Source organism: Typopeltis vanoorti, chromosome 12 (genome assembly GCF_054136105.1).
Source record: "Typopeltis vanoorti isolate ZY-2024b chromosome 12, IOZ_Tvanoo_1.0, whole genome shotgun sequence".
Classification (NCBI taxonomy): Eukaryota; Metazoa; Arthropoda; class Arachnida; order Uropygi; family Thelyphonidae; genus Typopeltis; species Typopeltis vanoorti.
The window spans coordinates 105,352,349-105,374,478 of NC_143560.1; the positions used below are offsets into that span (position 1 = coordinate 105,352,349).

The following is a 22,130-nucleotide window of genomic DNA, read 5'->3' on the forward strand; positions in this document are numbered from 1 at the left end:
AAGTTCTCAGCCTAACAATGAAAAAACGAATTTATAATTTCAAAAATATTTTTATTTTTCAACATAATCTCCCTTAAGACTAATACATTTATTTCCAGCGATGCTCCAGCACCGTTATCCCGTCCCTGTAGTGGTTTTCAGTGAAGTGGAGATATGCAAATTACCCCTCTACAGCTGCAATCACCTCTTGATTTGAAGAAAAACACTGACCAGCGAGGAAGAGTTTTAGTTTTGGGAAAAGATAGAAGTCAGAGGGAGCAAAATCTTCCCAAATTTTCCCATTGCCAAAACACCTTTGTGGGCAGGTGCATTGTCCTGATGAAAGATGATTTTTTTTCTTCTGCAAACTGGGTCTTTTCTCACGAATTTTTTCGTCTAGTCTGGTTAAAAGATCTTAATAATATTCCCTGGTTATTGTTTTACCCTTTTCAAGATAATTAATAAACAAAATGCCTTTAGCATCCCAAAACACCAAATGCCATGATCTTTGCTGCTGATGGAACCGACTTTGTCTTCTTTGGTGCTGAACAATCGGCTTCTGTTCACTGTTTTGACTGCTGTTTAGATTCTGGTGTGTAATGGTGAATCCAAGTCTCATCCATAGTAATAAATCAATGCACAAAATCAGTTTTATTTTTGTTAAAACTCTCCAAGCACTGTTCAGAGATTTTCATGCAAGTGCATTTTTGATCTGCTGTGAGCAAGCGCAGCACCCATCTTGCGCAAAGCTTTTTCATTTGCAAATCTTCATGCAAAATATATCCACACATTCTTTTGAAATGCCTATAGTCTCAGCAATTTCACACACTTTGACTTGCCGGTCATCCAATACCATATCGTGCACTTGATCAATGATTTCTGGTGTTATTACGCTTTTTCGACGTCCTTCGTGTGGATCATCTTCAAGGCCACATTTAAACTTGGCAGCCCATTTCTTAATTGTTGAAATCGAAGGAGAAGAGTTTCCATAAACTTCTATGAACTTTGAATGAATTTCCTTTGGCGTTAACCTTCTTTTACAAAGAATTTTATAACTGTACGATACTCAATATTATCCATTTCAAGGGATACAGACAACACTTTTACTTCAGACAGCCGTATAAAATAAACTACTTGATAGAATGACTTGCAATTTCACATGGATGCTTATGACAGATGTACCAACTAAGAAAAAAAAATCTTGCCGATAGTGTTGCCATCTATGTTCAAGGCCGAGAACTTTTCATACCACCCTCATAAGCAAAACACTGATACATCATTAGGAATCTTGTCACAATTCATCTCATTGAGAAAGCTTTTGAATTGTCGGTGTGGTGCACTTGAAGGAATAAAATTTACAATTCTTAGAACTACTTCCATTATGTGTTCAAATTTAAAACACTTGGCAACTAGATGTTCCCTGTGAATAATACAGGTGGGAAAGCTGGATATGATTCATCATTTTCAAGGAGTCCTTTAATTTTACCACTCACAGCTGGAGCACCATTGGTTGCAATGCTGATGATTTTTTCTTGCAATACTGAAGCTTTTGTAAGTGCAACATAGGGAATTCTTTGATGCCAGAGCCATATGTTGTATCTTTCAATGGTATCAAGTGCAATAGCTCTTCCTTGACATCTAGGTTGTGAGATACAAAGCGGACAAATGTAGCTAGTTGTGGTTTGTCCTGAATATTTGTAGATTCGTGCAAAGCCAGATTCATTGCAGCACAGTTTTCCATGTTATGGTGTAAGTTATTTACAATGTCTGCACTGATAACAGAAATTCTCCTTTCAGTTGTATGAGTGGAGACTGGCATACAATTATTCAAACTGATTGAACAGATGCCCGGAGACTGGCATCTGTGCAATCACTTTGAATAATTTTTTATTATCCAGGTCTAAAACTGAAATTATTTGTGCAATATTCTTCTTGACAAATTCTTCTGTGTACAGACATTTTGCCTGTGCAATATTAAATGCTAAAATAAAACCAGCCTCGGTATTAACATCAGCCTCTTTAATAAACATGGACATCAATTTACTATGACTATGGAGTTGTTTTTTCAAAGTTGAAAGTTTAGTTCCCCTCAGATCAGAACCAAGAGGAAATTCTTTAGTAAAATTACTCTGCTGCATGTCATAATGATGCTTGAGATTGCTGACTTTGAATTGCGCAAGTGGTATTTGGCATATGGCACACATTGGTTTACTCTGTCATTTCACAAAAAGAAACTCCTCTTCCCGCTCTGGCCTAAAACTTGGGTGTTCTTCTTCATATTTACGTTTTTTATGCAATATTTCTAAGCACAAAAAGAGTTCAACGATAACAAGCACTCTCAATGGACTCGCTCAAGAATATGTTGAACGATACCGATAGATGAGCACCAGAAGCATAACTAACATGTTGTGGCAGGCAGGCATAGCTTCTGCATCCCCACCTCACCATGTGCGCGCACACACACACACACACACACACACGCACACACACTTACTCCTGTACCATTGCATTGGTCAAAGGTTGTAGCTCTTATAAGTCTTACCGGAATTATTTTGGTTCCAAAAGGATGCGTAGTTGGCCACTCCTGCTATATACTAATTATACTAATTTATACCGTACTAAATTAAATTATACCAATTTTGATACTCAGTGCTAAGAAACGGTCATTTTTTTTGTCCCTATTTTTAAAATTCTCTTAATCATAGCTATAATCTATTATTTTCACCAATATGTCCTTTGAATTCCACCTGTTCACCACCACCACCTCTGCACAATCCCTCTAATGTTTGCTTCCTTCCATCCATCTCTGCATGGGTTTGAATTCTATTGGACAGATGGAACCTTTACATGGGTTTTCATCTGAAAACAATTAGCTAATATCTCACAAAAGTGGCAGAGATTATTCTCCTAGAAAGTGGGGTTTTTCATCCCTCAGAACAGAGACAAGCTGCCCAGAAACACAAACCAGCCCTTATGTATAATACATTCATTGTTATCTTCCTCATCTGCTTACAATGCCAGTTGATTCAAATCCCTCAAATTTGGTGGCTCCCACTGATAAGACCTTAAAGTTGAAACTACATTTGGTAGTGACCCTCTCATAATGCATAGCAACGTGCATGTCCAAAAGGAAGTGTGCTTTGCATTTTGGGATATTACAACCATTGATGTGAAGTTATCAGCCTCTGTATATAAGTAGCTTAGTTGCAAAGATACTTCACCTGCAAATTTTGTTTGCTTACACTTGAATAAAGAATTCAATAAGAATATAATTTCTTAGCAAGTATACTTTAAATCTGTAAAAGGCAGAATTCAGGAATGGGTATACAGGAATATGATACTCTATAGGAGGGAGTGTGGTTTTGTGAAAGATAGCTCTTGCTTTAGTAATTTGCTTACACTTTTAATAATAGTGACATTTGAGTTGGATAAAGGAAATGGATATATGCTTGAAATGGATTAAAGGAAATGGATATTGCTGGACTTTGCAAATACATTTGACAGGATGTTGCTACAACTTTGCCATAGAAATTGAAACAATTGGTGATGGATATGAAGTTGGTAATGTGGAAAAGAGAATGGCTGATGAGCAAGCATCAATGAATGGAAGAATTGAATCCAGGAGAAGGTGGGGTGAGTAGTGATGTTCTGCAAGACTCAGTTTTAGTCTTCTTCTGTTTAATTCATACATCAATGATATAAAAATGATTTCAGAGGAAATCGTCAGTTATTTGATAATGATTCAAAACCAAGTAGAGTGATAGTGAAGATGGTATAGAGATCCTGCATGATGACTTAAATAGATTATTATTATTCAGGAATCCATGGAGTCAAATGACTCATCGTGGGAGGTCCTTCCTAAGAAACACAAAGTCTATCAAGACTCATCGAGGGGAGGTTCCCCCTGAGAAACACAAAGTCTATCATACCACTCTTTAAACTCATTGACCGTTTTCGCTCTCACCACTCCATCAGGCAATGCATTCCATGGTTCAACCACCCTCCATGCAAAGAAACCACTCCTCACCCTCTTGCAAACAGTTTCCTTTCGTAACTTCCAGGGATGGCCTCTTATCATCACTCCTTCCTGCTGTTCAACCAAGTGAAAGAACTCCCCAGTGTCAACTCTGTAACCACCTCTCAACAGTTTAAAAGTCTCAATCAACTTAAAAGTCTTATCACCTCTCCTTCTTCTATCCACCAAACTCTGCAGTCCACATTCCTTCAGCCAGTCCTCATAATTATCATTGTACAGTCCTGAAAAAACCATCTTTGTTATCCACCTTTGTACTCTTTCCACAGTTAATTTATCCCTTACAAATCCTGGGGACCAAATCTGAGAACAATAGTCCAAGTGCGGTCTGATCAGGGTCTTATACAATGGAATGATAACCCTTTTATCTCTGCAGGTCAGTGTCCTCATTATTGCAGCAATCCTCTGTGTTACCTTCACCACCTTTTGCAATATGTCCCCTATTCAGGTTTCTATCAATCATCAACCCCAGATCTCTTGTCTCCCATACTTCCTCCAATATAACTCCTCCCATAGAGTATGCAGTGTCCCATCGATGTTTCCCAACTTTGCCCATTCTACTGGTTTAACATTGCCAAGTAGGTCATGCACTTTGAGATGAAGAGATCAAGCATTGTACAACATTGATGGAATGAACTGTGAGAAACTGAGGCCAGGAGTTGGGAAGTGATTCTGGACATGGAGGTGAAATTTACAGGGCATATTGCAAAATAGCACATCAGATTATTTGTTGAGGAACACACTGACAAGCAGTTATAGGCAGGTTATTATTCCTTGCACTATTGTATGCAGATCTAGTTGCTTAGATTCCTTGGTAAAAGAAGTGAATGCAGATTCAGAGCTGAGTGACCAAGATTGTGGCATGTTTATGAGGATTACTATGAGGATAGAGTTGAAGGTATGTGTGTGTGTTATAGAAACTAGGGCTGTAACCAAAGGAACTATCTATTACTATTATCAGTGATGAGGTAAATCTACCTCATATTTTTTTTTTAAATTCTCAATAACTCAGTAAAAAAATATATTAAAAACAAACAAACAAAAGACGTATGAAAGAGAAAAAAAATATAATTAAATACCTAGATATTATTTGTATGAATATGATTCTATGAACTACAAATACACTTAATATTAAACACAATTTATTTGTTTATAATTTTAAAACTATGCATTTAATACTAAACAGTTTATTTCTCCATAATTAAAATAATACTAATTAATAATAAACATGATATCAGTTATCCAGCCAACTGTTGTCACACACAAAATTGTCACATCTAAATTTTTCAGCAAATTTTTCCATTTGAGCCTTCAAGATCAGACCATTTATTGAGAATCCAGCACTCGCTTCTTTTGTAGTGAACTATTGAACTTCATCAACATTTGCAAGCTCGCATATTCAAATTTTTTTTTTTTTTGGTTATGTTGTTTTCCATTGCTGATATATAAACGTTTTTATTCTTCCACAGTGTTGATACTGTTGAAGAGGACAAAATTTTTCACACCACGTTCTTAACTCACAAATAATTTCAACTTTTTCACAAACCAAGAGACACTTTCTTTTAGTAGACAAATTTCCAGTTTAAGGGTTTATTTTAAACTGATTTTATAGTCATGGCAGTGTTTGAGTAAAGTGAGGGAGGAAGTCTGGAGGCTAGACACTGGAGAGGTTGGTAGAATGGAGGATGGTTCCCAAGGGCAAGATTAGGTTATTAACTGGCCCATAATTCAATGCAGCTGTTTATAAAAGCTAAGTCACTCCTTTCATTTTTGTTGTATTTCAAGAACTACAAGAACAATTAAGCATGTTTGCATAGTTACCAAAATTTGTACAGTACATCAATGTTGTACACTCATTATAAATTGAGCAGTTGTATGGGAATATGTGTAAATTAAAATCATTATGGCCTTTTGCTCATTACAACCATGATCTCATTATTTATGTGCTTATTACAACAAAGTTCAAGAGCACATGGGAAATTAGAAAGAGAGCAATAGGTCAACTGTGGAAATTGTGTGTAGTAAGACTATATTTTTTGGAAGGTGGTGAATGGATAGAATGGATTGCCTGAGCAGGGTGCCAGTACTTGTTGAGTTTATGGTGAGGTATCATCAGTCTTTTCTCTCATGGTTACATGGTATTTCTTATGTACAAATTATGGAGGCAAAACACATGTGTTGGTGTAATTACTTAATGCTAAGAGAAAATAACATTTGATGGTTCGACATTAAGTGGCGTTACAATACACTTCAACAAGCCATAGCAGGTGTAGCATGAAATGAGGAGATAGCTGGAAAAGAGATCAATGAAGCTTGGGGGATTTTCAAAAACTGTCTAGTAGATACAATGTCTAAATGTATTCCAAGGGTGAGAAGGTTAACTAAGGTAGGTGCGAAATGGATGAATAAAGAGATTAAGCATGTGATACAGAGAAAAAGGGCATTATGGAGGCAGCATAAGAGAAGTGGAAATAACCAATTCCATGAGGACTACAAAGACCAGACAAAGCAGGTGACTTGGTTGGTGAGGGTAGCTAAAGAGAGGTATGAACAGCAGTTAGCTAATGAAGCCAAAAAAAATCCTAAGCAGTTATTTCAATATGTAGCCAGCAAAAGAAAAAATGATTATGGAAGGATGACATTGATTTGAGAAAATGGTATAAAGACAGCTGTTGCAGAATGTGTGGTGAAGATCCTTAATGAGCAGTTCATAAAGGTCTTTCAATCTTGTGAATGTGACTTCATGGAGAGATTGAGAGCAGTTGATGATGGGGAAGAGAGACTGACTGTAAGTGAACAAGAGGCATATGGTGGGTTAACCAAACTAGATGTAAATAAGGCTGTGGACGTGATAATATATCACCACGTAATCTGAAGGAATGTGCCAGGGAGTTGGACACCGGCCTTGACATATTTTTTTAATATGAGTCTTGCACTGGGTCAAGTTCCTAAGGAGGGCAAGATTGTGCCACTTCATAAAGGAGGTGCTAGAACTCAAGCTTCAAATTATAGGCCTATATGTGTGTCAGGTGTTGTAGTTAAGTTGTTGGAGAAGCTTGTGAGACCCAGGATCCAGAATTGGGTTGAGAACAATGGTATTATCTTTGATGGACAGCATGGATTTGCTAAAGGAAGGTCATGTTTTAGTAATCAACTTACTTATTACAATAAGGTGGCTGTTTCCATGGACAGAGGAAAAGGATACACAGTAATATACTTAGATTTTGCAAAGGCTTTTGATAGATTACCGCATGATAAATTGATAGTCAAACTAGATCGGATGGGGGTTGGATATTAGATTGGTGCATTGGATTAGAGACTAACTATCTGATAGGTATTAACAAGTTGTGTATGGGGGAGCGATATGCAGGAAAAGGAAGGTCACTAGTGGGTTTGTTTTAGGGTCATTTCTGTTTAACCTATATGTTAATGATATTGGGGAAGATTTGGATGGGGATATTCAGTGGTTTGCAGATGATGCAAAGAAGAAGACTTGAATAAATTGAGTGACTGGGAATGGGGATGTGAGTTCAGTGTTGCAAAATGTAAGATTTTAAAATTTTGAAAACAAAAATGGGATGCAAAATTTATGCTTGGTGAGGATATATTGTCGGAGGTGGAGGAAATAAGAGATCTGTGGATAAGGATCTGAAATTTAGGGAACACATAGCCAAAAATGTGAAGACAACACAAAGGCTTCTGGGAATGATGCAGAGGACACTGACTTGTAAAAGTAGGGAGATTCTTGTTCTGTTGTATAAGGCTTTGATTAGGCCACACACACACACATGGACTATTGTGCCCAGATTTGGTCACCTGGTTTTCAGAAGGATGAAGAGATGTTAGAAAGAGTCCAGAGGTGACTGAGTAAGGTATTTTCTAACCTCTGGAATGTCGAGTATGAGGAAAGATGGAATGATTGGAATACCTTGCCTGAGAGTGTGGGGTCTGCAGAGAATTTAAATGTGTTTAAAGTACAGTATGATGAGTTGTGTGTATGATAAAAGGACCTCCTAGATGAGTCTTTGACTCCATGGGGTCTTGGCTAATAATAATAATAATAACTGTTCTGTAAACTGTTTACCCTAGCCTGATCTTATAGTGAAGGAAAGAAAGAGATTAAGGGTTAAAAAATCCTTAAAATAAAATATTATTATTGTTATGTGACACCTCGAAAAGTCCAAAGATTTATTGAGGGAGGGCACCTACTCTACAGCTCTCCATCTTCACCACTCAATCCATTAAATACAGCTAACAACCACCATCATTTACATCAATGACATCTACTGCCCACCACCACTAGTATTTTCACAGACAATCACAAACATCCATGCCCACAGTAGGATTCAAACCTGCAGCCTTTTGGCTGGAGAGCAGATACTCTAACCACTCGGCCATCCAGGGCCATATATTGTATATAAAAAAATTAAACAAAAAATTAAAAAAAAAAAATACATTAAAAGTGGAACTAAATCAAGCTACTGTTCAGTGTATAGAATTTATGGAGACAAAATAATGTTAGGGCAATTACATTACTTACAATTATTATTATTATTATTAAACAAGACCTCATGGAGTCAAAGACTCATCTGGGAGGTCCATTTATCACACACACATCTCATCATACTGTGTTTAAACTCACTCAAACTCCTTGCAGACACCACACTCTCAGGCAAGGCATTCCAATCATTCACAACTCTACACGTAAAAAACCTGCCTCTCACTCCCCTACTCACGCCCTCTTTATACAGTTTCCAGGGATTACCTCTGGTTCTCCCCTGATCTCCCACTATTCTCTGTAGAACTTCTCCACCATTGATCTTATAACAACCCCTTACCAACTTGTAGGTCTGTATCATATCTTCCCTCTTCCTTCTCTCCACTAGACTCTGCAAATTACATCTTCTGAATCTTTCCTCATACTCGACATTCCAGAGGTCAGAAACTACCTTAGTCAGTCGCCTTTGGACCCTTTCCAACATCTCTTCATCCTTCTGAAAACCCGGTGACCAAATCTGGACACAATAGTCTGTGTGGCCTAATCAAAGCCTTATACAATGGAACAAGAATCTCCCTACTTCTACACGTCAGTGTCCTCCGCATCATTCCCAGAAGTCTTTGTGTTGTCTTCACAATTTTGGCTATGTGTCTCCTAAATTTCATATCCTTATCCACTATCACCCCCAGATCTCTTATTTCCTCTACTTCCAACAATATATTCTCACCAAGCATAAATTCTGCATCCCATTTTTTGTTTTCCAAATTTTAAAACCTTACATTTTGCAACATTGAACTCAAATCCCCATTTGCTTGCCCAATCACTCAATTTATTCAAGTCTTCTTGCAAGGCCACAACATCTTCACTACTCTTTATGGTTCGTTCCAACTGCGCATCATCTGCAAACAACTGAATATCTCCATCCAAATCTTCACCAATATCATTAATATACAAGTTAAACAGTAATGGCCCTAAAACAGACCCCTGAGGCACTCCACTAGTGACTTTCCTTTTCCTGGATATCGCACCCCATACACAACTTGTTGATACCTATCAGATAGCCAGTGTCCAATCCAATGCACTAATCTAATATCCAACCCCATCTGCTCTAGTTTGACTGTCAACTTATCATGAGGTACTCTATCAAAAGCCTTTGCAAAATCCAAGTATATTACTGTGTATCCTTCTCCTCTGTCCAAGGAAGCAGTCACTTTATTGTAATAAGTAAGTAGATTACTAAAACATGACCTCCCTTTAGCAAATCTATGCTGTCCATCAAAGATTATACCATTGTTGTCAGCCCAACTCTGGATCCTAGTTCTCACAAGCTTCTCCAACAACTTAACCACAACACCTGACACAGAGATAGGCCTATAGTTTGATGCTTGAGTTCGATCACCTCCTTTATGAAGTTGCACAATCTTGCCCTCCTTCCACTCTTTAGGAACTTGACCAAGTGCAAGTGCAATTAAGAAGAATAACATTCAACATTTCAAAAATTCATCAGCTAGTAGTTAAAATTCTATACAGTCCTGTTATTTTTAAAATTTAGTATCGTCATCATAATGTAATTATGGATATAGGCATATTGATCTGGTCCGGTCTCATCCATCTAATATCCTCTTTTCAGGAGTGTCCTAGGTTCGATTCCCATTGACGACACAAGGAGTTTAAGGATCTTCCTCAGCCATAATCAAGTTAGCCAGTCTTGGGCGTGGACAGCAGGATTTTTTCTACCAGTTTATCTGGGATTTTTCTTCCCGCAAGCAGGCAAACTGGCATCGTGAACACACGCGGATTACAGTCAGGAATGCTGACCCATCCATAGATCTGATTCATCAACTATGCCGGTTCCGAGCCTGGATAAAATTCAAGGGGATTAAGATGGTGCCTTACCTCCCGTAAAATGGATTCACAGGCACTGTGATGATACAAATTTCACTGTATCATCACATGAAAATTCAATTTAATTTAATCCTCTGTTGAAGTCTATCCAGATTTAATATTCTCTTTCTAATTGGTTTATATTTTATTATTTGTATAGGATATTGGTTATTGGCCATTTGGTTTACATATTCTATATCATCAATAATCATTAGAAGAAAATTTTAAAAATAATGAAAATCATTATTTTTAAAATTTTATTTTATTTTTAGTTCTTATAAAATATCTTCATTACTTTTTTGGTCTGATGTGTATTTTGCAGTTCTTCTCATGAATCTCATTTCACTTGTTTTTATTCTTTATTTATCTTGTTTGTTTACTGCCCAAATTTCACTGCTATATAATAATGTGAGCAGTGCTAAAGTATTGTATATTTTCAAGCGTGTTTCTTTTTGTACAGTATTTAGATTGAGTGTTCTATTTATCAGGCCTATAATCTGTAAAAATTTTGAACTTTTTAATTTTATGTCTTTTTCTCCTTCATATGATATTTCATATCCCAGATAACTGAAAGTATTATTATTATCTGAGACCTCCAGGGAGTCAAGAACTCATCAAAGGAGGCTGTAAATCACCCAAACCAGCAATCATACCTTCCCTTAAATTCATTCACACAAATTATTCAACTCACTCACTGCTCTCTGGGAGGAAAAACCTAGCTCTTATCCCTTTCTTGACTGCAAATGAATTTAACTTCCATGGATGCCACCATGTTCTCTCCCCACCTTCCATATAACGAAACATTTCATCAGTTGATATTCTATAACACCCATTCAAAAGTTTATAGACCTCTGTCATATTCCCCCTTTTTCTCCTGTTAACCGGAGTCTGCAATCCACATACAATCTGTCCTCATAATCTAAATCCCAAAATCCAGATATAATCTTTGTAACTCTTCTTTGCACCCCTTCCACAGCTTCTTTATCCCTTTGGAACCTGGGAGATTAAATCTGCACACAATAATCCAGGTGTGGCCTTATCAAACCCTTATAAAGAGGTAAAATGACTTTCTTATCCTTACATGTAAAGGTTCACTTCAGCATCGCAATTATCCTCTGAGTTGTATTTGCACCTTTTGCTATGTGATCTTTGAACTTTAAATACCTATCCACCAATATGCCAAGATCCCTTTCCTCTTCAGTTTCTTGTAGCATAACCCCAATAATACAATATGCCACTGGAACTCTAATCACACCAAATTGCATAACTTTACACTTTCTAACATTAAATTGCCAGCCATTTTTGTTTGTCCAAATTTCCAGTCTATTCAAATCATTTTGTAATTGCTGAATATCGGTAACATCCCCGATCGGCAAACAATTGCACATCTGATGTTAGATCCTTCCTGATGTCATTAATGTATAGATTGAACAATAATGGCCCAAGGACCGAACCATGAGGTACACCACTGGTCACCTTAAATCTGGCAGATTCACACCCACTGTATACCACTTTTTGATATCTTCTGTCAACCATCCCCTGATCCAAATCAAGAGTTTATATTCCAATCATATATTCTCCAGTTTATGCAACAGCCTTTCATGTGGTATCCTATCAAATGTCTTTGAAAAATCCAACATTATCATAGTGTATCTATTCCCCTTATCCAACTCGGCTGTAACATTGTTATAAAATATGAGCAAATTGCTAAAACATGACTTTCCTTTAGTAAACCCATGCTGTTCCTTGCAGAGTATAACATGTTTGTCTACCCATTTCTGTATGCAAGTTCTTACCAACTTCTCTAAAATCTTCACTACCACAGCAGAGAAACTGATAGGTCAGTAGTTAGACACATCAGTTTTTGCACAACCTTTGTACAGGAATTATCATACATTCCTTCCATTCCTGTGGTGTCTTTCCTGAGCTGAGACTCAAGTTTTACAAACATGTGAAAGGCATAGCCAATTCGGCTGAATATTCCTTTAGCAAACAGGCTGATATTCCATCTGTCCTTATAGACAAATTTTTAGTCAAGTTATGCAACAAGTCTTCAACCTCATTTTCATGAATCTCTAACCCTTCATTCAATGTAGTGGTAGCACTGTGCACCATATTACATACATGGTTGATTTATCTTAGCAAAGTGAGCACTCATTAACTGAACAATCTCATTAGCTTCTCACTCGAGTACCATCTGCAATAATTAAAGTTATTCTTCTACATTCATTCTTTCTTTAACTTGTGGCATAACAATAAAATTCTTTTGGATTGCCTTTAGCTTGCATGGTCAATTTTCTTTTCCCACTATATTTCAGCTTAGCTCACAATACGCGTGACTTTTCTGGACTGAGCTTTATATATTTCATAACCTTCTCACTCTTATTCTCATGATATTCTTTCCACATTATCTTCTTGTGGATTTCTTGCTTAATAACGTTGGTCATCCATTTCACTCTCAACCTATTTATTTTTCGAGCATTAGGGATATTCAGATACCGCCTCATTTAAGCACGTTTTTAAAATTTCCCATGCATTGCTGACATTTTTCCCATTCAGTAACTGATACCATGGGATCAAAGATAGTATTTTCCTAAGTTGATCAATTTCCAGTTTTGTAGTTCAGCATGTAACCTGTTTTAATCGGAGCATTAATACAATTAGATATTTCCCAAGAAAGTACAGCATGATCACTGTCACCAGTTGGTGGTAAAATAGCCATATTGACATTTGTGTATAGACATAATAAATTACCACCTGGCCTATTCTTATAATTAGATATGCTATCCATTTGGTCTTGTTCTAGAATTTCCTCTTTTATTTCCCCAGACATACTTAAAACATTAAAACTTGAGTTTTTTCTTGGTTTTATTTGTTGACCATACATTAATAAATTATATACACAAATGATCAATGAATAAAACTAAGAAAAAACTCAAGTTTTAATGTTAAGTGACCAAATACAAAACAATAATGAACATATTTAAAACGTCCAAACCGAAAGCATATTTTTCCACCTCTTGGCCATATACATAACCGTGTTCGAAGACATTCATATCTTTATCATGTTTGCATACCATAGCTTACCCACTATGTAATTTCTCCAGGCTTTTGATGCCAAATGAATTCAAGTGCAGGCCATCCTTCTTATACAAGTCTTTTCTGCCATCAAACACACCCACACATCTAAAAACTTGCATCCATATCTTCTACATGGCCTATGCATGAAATCGTTTGCCATCATCATCCTCCTTCTAAACTCAGTACTGTCATATCTGGGTAGTTATCCAACAATTTTTACTCTCTCACATTTCTTTCTCGCCCCTTCCAACAGACCTTTCATATCTTCTCTCATACTATATTTGTCACTACTTAAATTATTTGTACCTACCAGAAATACCATCTATTTTACTTTTCTTTTTTGGTTTTCAATTACATTTGTCATATTTTTAATTTTCGCTCCTGGGAAATTAGAAGTGATGAGTGACTTCCTCGGCAAGCTCAAATTTTAAAATTGAGTCACCATACCATATGGCCTCCTTTTTCTTAGATTTTAACTGACTTACCTTGTTTTTCAGTGGTGCACCCAGGGAAGGTGCCAGGGGCCCTGGCCCCCCCTAAAGAAAAAGGAAAAAACACTAGAAAATTTTCCAAAAATCTTTTCCTGATTAATTTTTTTTTTTTAATTTATATTGTGCCATGTCTTCTATTTCTATACTACTTATGAATTAGCGGTCACATAAGGTGGGAATACCCTACAGCTCTCGGGAATCATGGCCACTGTTGAACGTGAGGCAAATGAAGTATTGCTCCGTCGGACCGAGCACTACTTCGTTTGCCCAAGCCGGGCCAAAGGAGATCACAGGTATCATGTACTGGCGATCACTGCAGATGCTCAGTCATAGGTGGTATGCAATGTGTAGTGTGTATTCTCAAATCGTATACTAAACTTGCCCTCCTCCCTAGATTAAATCCTGAGTGCACCACTGTTGTTGTTGTTAATATTTTGACTATCAAGTTCAGTACTTTCTTGCCTGTTCTTGTTCTGATCCTTTTTCTTATCCTATTCTATTATTTTATTAATTATAGCTATTTTACTTCTAACTGGTGTTTGTCCAGAAAATGCCATTGTTTTAGTTTTATCTATGGATATTTTCATTCCGAACATTGTTATATAATATGAGCAAATTGCTGATTATGAGCAAATATCTCTTTGTGAATTGTCTTCCTTATCTGATATTATTACATGATCATCTGCAAGTAATAGTGTATTTATTTTGTTATTCTGGGAAATTTCTGTACTTGGGTTAATTAAAGTGTTCCATTGTATCACTATTTCATTAATATCAAGATTAAAAAGTGTTGAAGACAGGTCATCATTGTCTTACTCCTTGGTTTACAGATTTTTTTCAGACATGCTTTTTCATTGATTTTTATTTCATTAACTTTGTGTATTTTCAATATTGTGTGTAGTAAAATATTAGGTATATTTATTCTTTGCAGTATGTAATATATCAAACAGTATATATCTTTTTACTTTGTCAAATGCTTTTTCATAATCTATAAACAAAAAATTAGTTTCTAAATTAAATTATCTTCTTTCTATAAGTAGTTTTAAACAAAAAGCTGCATCCATTGTAAAGCATTCTTTTCTAAATCCATTTTGAAATTCATTGTGATTATTCTATTTTTTTATTTTTTATTTTTTTGTCCATTAACCAGGTTCAGAGGTTTTTGGAGTTTTGACTTCTTATTCTATACCTGAATGCAATATGGGTTGCAGATGGATCTTCTAGACTCTGAAAAAAAAGTTAATGGGTGTCAGTTTAATGTCGAGAAATGTAAAGTTGTGCATTTTGGGATAAACAGATTACAAGCCATGTATCACACTGATGGCACCGTACTCCAGGAAATAGATGAAACTAGGGATTTAGGGATGGTGATAGAAGACAGAGTTAAATTTCAGAAGATATACTGGTAAGGTTGCTAAAGTAGCCCATAAGATTACTTGGCTATTGAAGAACACATCCCAGACGAGCCCAGTGCATTAATTTTGCCACCTTGGCTGGCCGAGTGGTTAGCCTATCCGCTCTCCAGCCAAAAGGCTGTGGGTTCGAATCCCGCCATGGGCATGGATGTTTGTGAGTGTCTGTGGAAATGGTAATGGTGGTGGTGGTGGTCAGCGGTAGATGGCGTTGGTGTAGTTGCAGTCATTTGGTAGATTGAGTAGCGGAGACAGTTGTAGAGCAGGTGCCCTCCCTCGATGAGTCCTTGGACTCCCTGGAGGTGTCAAATAATAATAATAATTATTAACAAGTAGAGTTAAGAAAGTTGTCATTCCTCTTTATAATGCCTTGATATGCCCACATATGGATTACTGTGCTCAAGTCTGGTCCCCAGGGTTTCTTGGATATGAGGAAGTGGTTGAGGTGATTCAGTGGCATGTGACAGAGATGGTGAGTGGCCTGTGGAATGTTTCTTATGAGGATAGATTGAAGTGGATTGCACAAGTTGGTTGATAGGAGGAGAAGAGGGGGATATGATAGAAACATTTAAGCTGCTTAAAGAGTTTTATAGGATAGATGCAGGGGGAAATGTTTTGAATAAGGGGGGTCATCACTGAAAGTTGAGTAAAGATGTGGTTAGTAGAGGTATGATGACTAGATTTTTTGCTTGGAGAGTTGTGAATGAGTGGAATGGTTATCAGAGTCAGTTGTGAGTGCATTGCCTGTTAATGGGTTCAAGGAGTGTTATGATAGATTGTGTAGATAGATTGGGTTTCCCACGATGAGTTCTCAGACTCCATGGAGGTGCCCATATAATAATAATAACAATAATATAATACAGAATATGATTTTGAAACACACACACACACATCTATATATATATATATAGATGGATAGATTGATTAAGCATGTCAGGACTTTCACACCTGTAGGAATGGTATCAAAAATGTATTTAAGCTTGTTGTTTTGCTTGTAGATTTAGCATATACATCAAAATAAAACACACACCCTAATCTAAATAAAAATACTATAATTTTATCTCAGTAAGCAGTTAATAATAAATTGCTCACGTGATGTTCAAAATTGAAAGTTATTATTATTCAAGGCCTCCATGGAGTCAAAATACTCATCGTGGGAGGTCCTTCCTAGGAAACAAAGTATATCATACCACTCTTTGAACTTATTGACCGTTCTTGCTCTCACCACTCTATCAGGCAATGCATTCCATGGTTCAACTACCCTCCATGAAATGGAACCACTCCTCACCCTCTTGCTCATAGCTTCCTTTCGTAACTTCCAGGGATGGCCCCTTGTCATCGCTCCTTCCTGCTGTTCCACCAAGTAAAAGAAGTCCCCAGTGTTAACCCTGTAACTAACTCTCAACAGTTTAAAAGTCTCAATCATATCACCTCTCCTTCTATCCACCAAACTCTGCAGTCCACATTCCCTCAGCCGATCCTCATAACTATCATTGTACAGTCCTGAAACCATCTTTGTTATCTGCCTCTGTACCCTTTCCAAAATTAATTTATCCCCTGCAAATCCTGGGGACCAAATTTGAAAACAGTAGTCTAAGTGTGGTCTGATCAGGGGTCTTATACAATGGAATGATAACTCTTTTATTTCTGCAGGTCAACGTCCTTCTCATTATTGCAGCAATCCTTTGTGTTACCTTCACCACCTTTGCAATATGCTCCCTGAATTTCAGTTTTCTATCAGTTATCACCCCCAGATCTCTTGTCTCCCTTACTTCCTCCAGTATAGCTCCTCCAATCGAGTATGCATCCTCCCATCAATGGTTCCCAAACTTCAAGACTTTACATTTTGCTGCATTAAACCGACATCCCCCATTCATTTGCCCATCTGTCTAGTTTATTCAAATCCACTTGCAGGGCTGCCGCATCTGCACTAATACTGATAACCCTTTCCAGCTTCACATCATCTGCAAACAACTGAATATCTCCTTGCAATTCAATGACATTGTCAATGACAAATACTTCTGCCTCCTTGATATTGCCCACCATACACAACTCTCTGATACCTATGAGACAGCCAATCCCGAATCCAGATGACTAAGCCGACATCTAAACCCATGTGCTGCAACTTAAATATCAGCTTATCATGTGGCATCCTGTCAAATACTTTTGCAAAATCCAAAAAAATGGCAGTATATGCCTTTCCCTCATCAAGTGCTCTTGTCACTTTATTTTATCTTACTTCCATTCCTTGGGTACCTTTCCTGTAGCCAGACTTTCATTGAAAAGCCAGGTCAATGGAGCTGTCAGTTCTTTAGCACATTCTCTCAAAACCTGTGGCAAAATACCATCCAGTCCCACAGCTTTACCGACATCCAGAGTACTCAGTATTTGGAACACACCCTCCTCTAAACCTCGAACCTGCTCTATCCCTCTAGTATTAAAACTTACTTTTCCAGGATGGAATATTCCAATAAAGTGTTCATTGAACAACAAATAAAAAGTTATGTAAATTAAAAATATCCTGATTGATTGGTGTTTGCATTCATGTTTAATGTTCAGCAAAATAAGTTTTGGTATGTTCCACATGTATTGTTAACCATATTAGTTTCCTTAATATTAGAACGATTTCTATATATCAAAACTAATTTTGAATTTCATTTCTAAAAGTTATATTTTCATGCTGAAAATGAATTTTTTTCTCAGGTGGATTGCTAACAAGAAAGAATGTGTAGAAACTAGAACTTGCCATGGATATCTTTTGTCTAATGATCATTTACGCAGTATGCGTTATAAGAACAATAGCTAAAAACCAACCAACAACCATTTTCAAATATCTCAACTTATCTGTGACCATCAAGATCGTTCTTTGTATGTATTTTTTTGTATTACAAGGTGGAAAAGTAGTTCTTAGTGAGGTAGTGATGTATATAATGAAAGAAAACTTTCAGGATCAGCATAGCTTTTAAGTGACGGTGTACATAAAATGGTGTACATTTGCTGTTTGTAATGTTTTTCAGCTAAGTGATCAGTTCCTAAAACCATGTATGTTTTTCGAAATTCTGAACATATGTAAATCAGTAAGCTAATGAGGATATAAAACATTTGAAAGATTTCCTCTAAAAACTGCCGCAGTTAAATTTAACATTGAAGTCATAATACTTTGTAAGCAACTACATGAGTAAAATGGTGTATAAATAGAGGGTTTTTTTTTGTTTGCTCATTTTCAGGTTTTATTGATCTTATTCTGAAGCATAGCAAATGCTACCCAAACAGTTTTTATGATACAACAAATCAAACTTTCACTAGCTCTCCAAATTAGTCATCATCATTATTATTATTATTATTATTATTATTATTACATGACACCTCCATGGAGTCCAAAGACTCATCGAAGGAGGCACTTACTCTACAATGCTCTGTCTCCACCAACCACAACTACCATCATCATCTACACCAATGCTATCTACTGCCCAGAACCACCACTAGATTTTCACAGACAATCACAAACATCCATGCCCACGGCAGGATTCGAACCTGCAGCCTTTTGGCTGGAGAGCAGATATGCTAACCAGGCTGGCTATCTCTGCAAACCTTGCTGACTAAATGCATAGTGCACTTCTGCTCTCCAACCAGCAGCTTGTTTGTTCAATTCTCACTCCCAGCATGAATGTTTATGAATTCCTTTTGGTGGAAGATGAATCTCTTTGCCCGGTGCGAGACTTCCACCCTAATTATTGGTGGCCTAAAGTGGATTTAAATAGTACCGTGTTTTTTCTAGATCTAGAGTAGGCTTTCTGGATTATCTAAACTTATGGGCTATCTTAATCTACCCACATTATTAATATGCAATAGGTTTACAGCCTTTTGTGGATGGAATTTTCAATATAAAAAAAAACGATAATACTGATGATCTAGAGTTGCATGTTGCTAGATCATTATCAGTCACAGAGATGACTGGTTTGGAGTAACAATTAAATACTACATTGTTAAAGGGGTGGCTGAGATGGCATGATTTACTGTACTGTACCGCTACAGTACTAATACAGTAGAGTCACCAACACTACATTTTAACCAATGCAAAGAATTCAACTGCAGTGTTTTTTTCAATCAGCAGCCTGAAACAAAATGAGTTTGGCTTTGTATCTTCCACCTAGCATGTTACATAGTAAACAAGTCTGACCAGTCTTACCTACAGTAATGTTACAAGTAATCATGCTAAACTTGATGCTTTAATTTGCAAATGTGAAAATCCAAATCTTTTTCAAAAATTTAATCAACATAGCACTGTCAAATGGTCAAAAAAGTGCACAGATGACTGCTGATTATAGAACTGATCGATAATAACTTTACTCCTTTGCTTGAAAAATTATGAAAGGAAAAGAACAACAAAGGAAAGCAATCATGTCACTAACATGATAGAAGAGCAAAAAGATTAAATATTTGAATTTAGCAAATCTTACAAATGATTTCGACAGTCCCACTTATTTCCACCATATGCCCCTCACTGTTAATCTATGAACAACGTGTTAAAAAAATACTTTTTTTCACACCCTTGCAAAAATAATGAAAAAGAAATCGTATTCTGCTATCACTTACTGAAGGAGTTGACAACAGGAATAGAATTTTAGAGAAACTATGGAAGGTTTCGTTTGATTTTATTTTTTGATGTTTTATAATTTATTTAACCCAACAGGCATAGTTTCTCGGATTGCTTATGTTCATTATAAGATTAACATGAAAGCTGTGATGAGAACAAGCAAAAAAATAAGATTCAGTGATGAAAACAGCAAAAGAACTGAAAATCTTGCTATCTCAGATTACAATTGAAGCAGCTGAGGACAGTGTATTGTGCTCATTAATAGCATGTTTTCTTCTGGTCAATGTGCTTTTAAGACCTTTCCATCTTAATATGAAATCAGTCAGCTTACTTTGAAAATGTTATTACCTTCTGTTGAAAGCTATTGCAATTGTAATAGCATTGTACAGGAATGGATTGATAATAATGAGCAACAAAAGCTAAATCAGGCATTGCACATCTGTAAATGGTAACAGCAGGAACATTTTGATAGTTGTCTTGGAAAAACAACTTGTTTTTCCATGACAATATCATTAACATGATACTGGAATTCTTCCCGGTATCATGTTAATGATGTTGGGAAGGATTTGAATTAAGATATTCAGTTGTTTGCAGATGATGCAAAGTTAGGACAAACTATGAGGAGTAGAGTAGAGTAGATGTTGTGGCCTTACAAGAAGACTTGAATAGACAGAGTTAATGGGCATGGGAGTGCATATAACAGTTCTCAATGTTGCAAAATGTAAGATTTTAAGATTTGGAAAACAAAGGTGGGATGTAGAATTTACTCTGGATGGGAATATATTGTTGCAGGCAGAGGAAAACAGAGCCATTGGAGTGATGGTGGATAGGGACCTAAAATTTAGAGGACACATTGCCAAAATTGAGCACAATGCAACAGATTCTGGCAATAACGCAGAGGACACTAACTTGTAAGGAGAATCTGTTTCCATTATTCGAGGCCTTGATTAGGTCATGTATGGACTAATCGTGCCTATATTTGGTCACCTGGTTTTCAAAGGATGAGATATTGAGAAGGGTGATTGATCAAAATAGTTTTTGATCTCTGGAATTCTGAATATGAAGAAAGGTTGAGAAGATGCAATTTAAAGAGTCTAGTGGATAGGAGGAAGAGGGTTGATATGATAGAGACATGCAAGTTGGTAAGGTGTTGTTATAGGATTAACGTTGAAGAGGTTTTTCATAAAACATTGGGAGATGGAGGGAGAACAAGAGATCATTCCTGGAAGCTGTATAAAGGGTGTGAGCAAGGGAGTGAGAAGCAGGTTTTTTTTGCATGGAGAGTTGTGAATGATTGGAATGCATTGCTTGAGGGTGTGGTGTCTGCAGAGAATTTGAATATGTTTAAGCATGGTATGATGAGCTATGTGTATGACAAAATGAAGTCTTAGGATAATAATAATAATTACTAATAGTTCCATGATCTCTTTTTTAATAGAAGAATAATGAGATTAATATATAACAACAGCAACAAAAAAAAAAACGTTTTTCCCTCTGGCATCTTAGATCTCTTTTCCTTTGCCATTACCTCTGGGTATTTCTCTTGGAAGAACAAAATCTACAACCAGATAGAAGGAACTGCCATGGGTTCCCCCCTCTCACCCCCCTTGCCAATTTCTATATGGAAGATTTCAAAAAACGAGCCATAGACTCAGCCCCACTCAAACCTTCTATCTGGCTAAGATATGTAGATGATGTGTTCTCTATTTGGCCTCATGGCCCAGACATGTTAGACTCATTCCTCAGTCATCTCAATAGCCTACATCCAAGAATCCAGTTTACTATGGAAAAGAACAATTGTTTACCCTTCCTAGACACCTTAGTCACACGCCTGCCTAATGATACACTTGCCTTCACGGTATACAGAAAACCCACACACACACACAGGCAGATACATTCACAAACTCTCCCACTACCACCCCTCTCAACAATATGGCATTATTAAAACTCTTACCAAGAGAGCCCACAATCTTTGTTTCAGTGGAACCACTCCCACTACTAAGCTTAACACATACACAGCACTTTCCTCTCCATTTGCTACAGAGAACACAGTATCAAAAAAATAATCAGCTCCTCCCTCATTCCCTGTCCTCATCAACAAGAATTTAAAAATGCCATCACCATACCCTACATCCATGGCACATCTGAAAAAATA

General features: G+C 36.8%; 1 protein-coding gene across 1 annotated transcript in view; it reads left to right on the forward strand.

Annotated features, from left to right (window-relative positions):
* LOC150101106 (uncharacterized) overlaps nucleotides 1–18,500 on the forward strand; it is a 229,667-nt gene extending 211,167 nt beyond the window's left edge. Inside the window, exon 9 of the mRNA XM_090401962.1 lies at nucleotides 18,082–18,500. Coding sequence (XP_090258088.1) covers nucleotides 18,082–18,184 — 103 coding nt within the window. The 3' untranslated portion in view covers nucleotides 18,185–18,500. The remainder of the gene's footprint in view (nucleotides 1–18,081) is intronic.
* The last annotated feature ends 3,630 nt before the right edge of the window (nucleotides 18,501–22,130 follow it).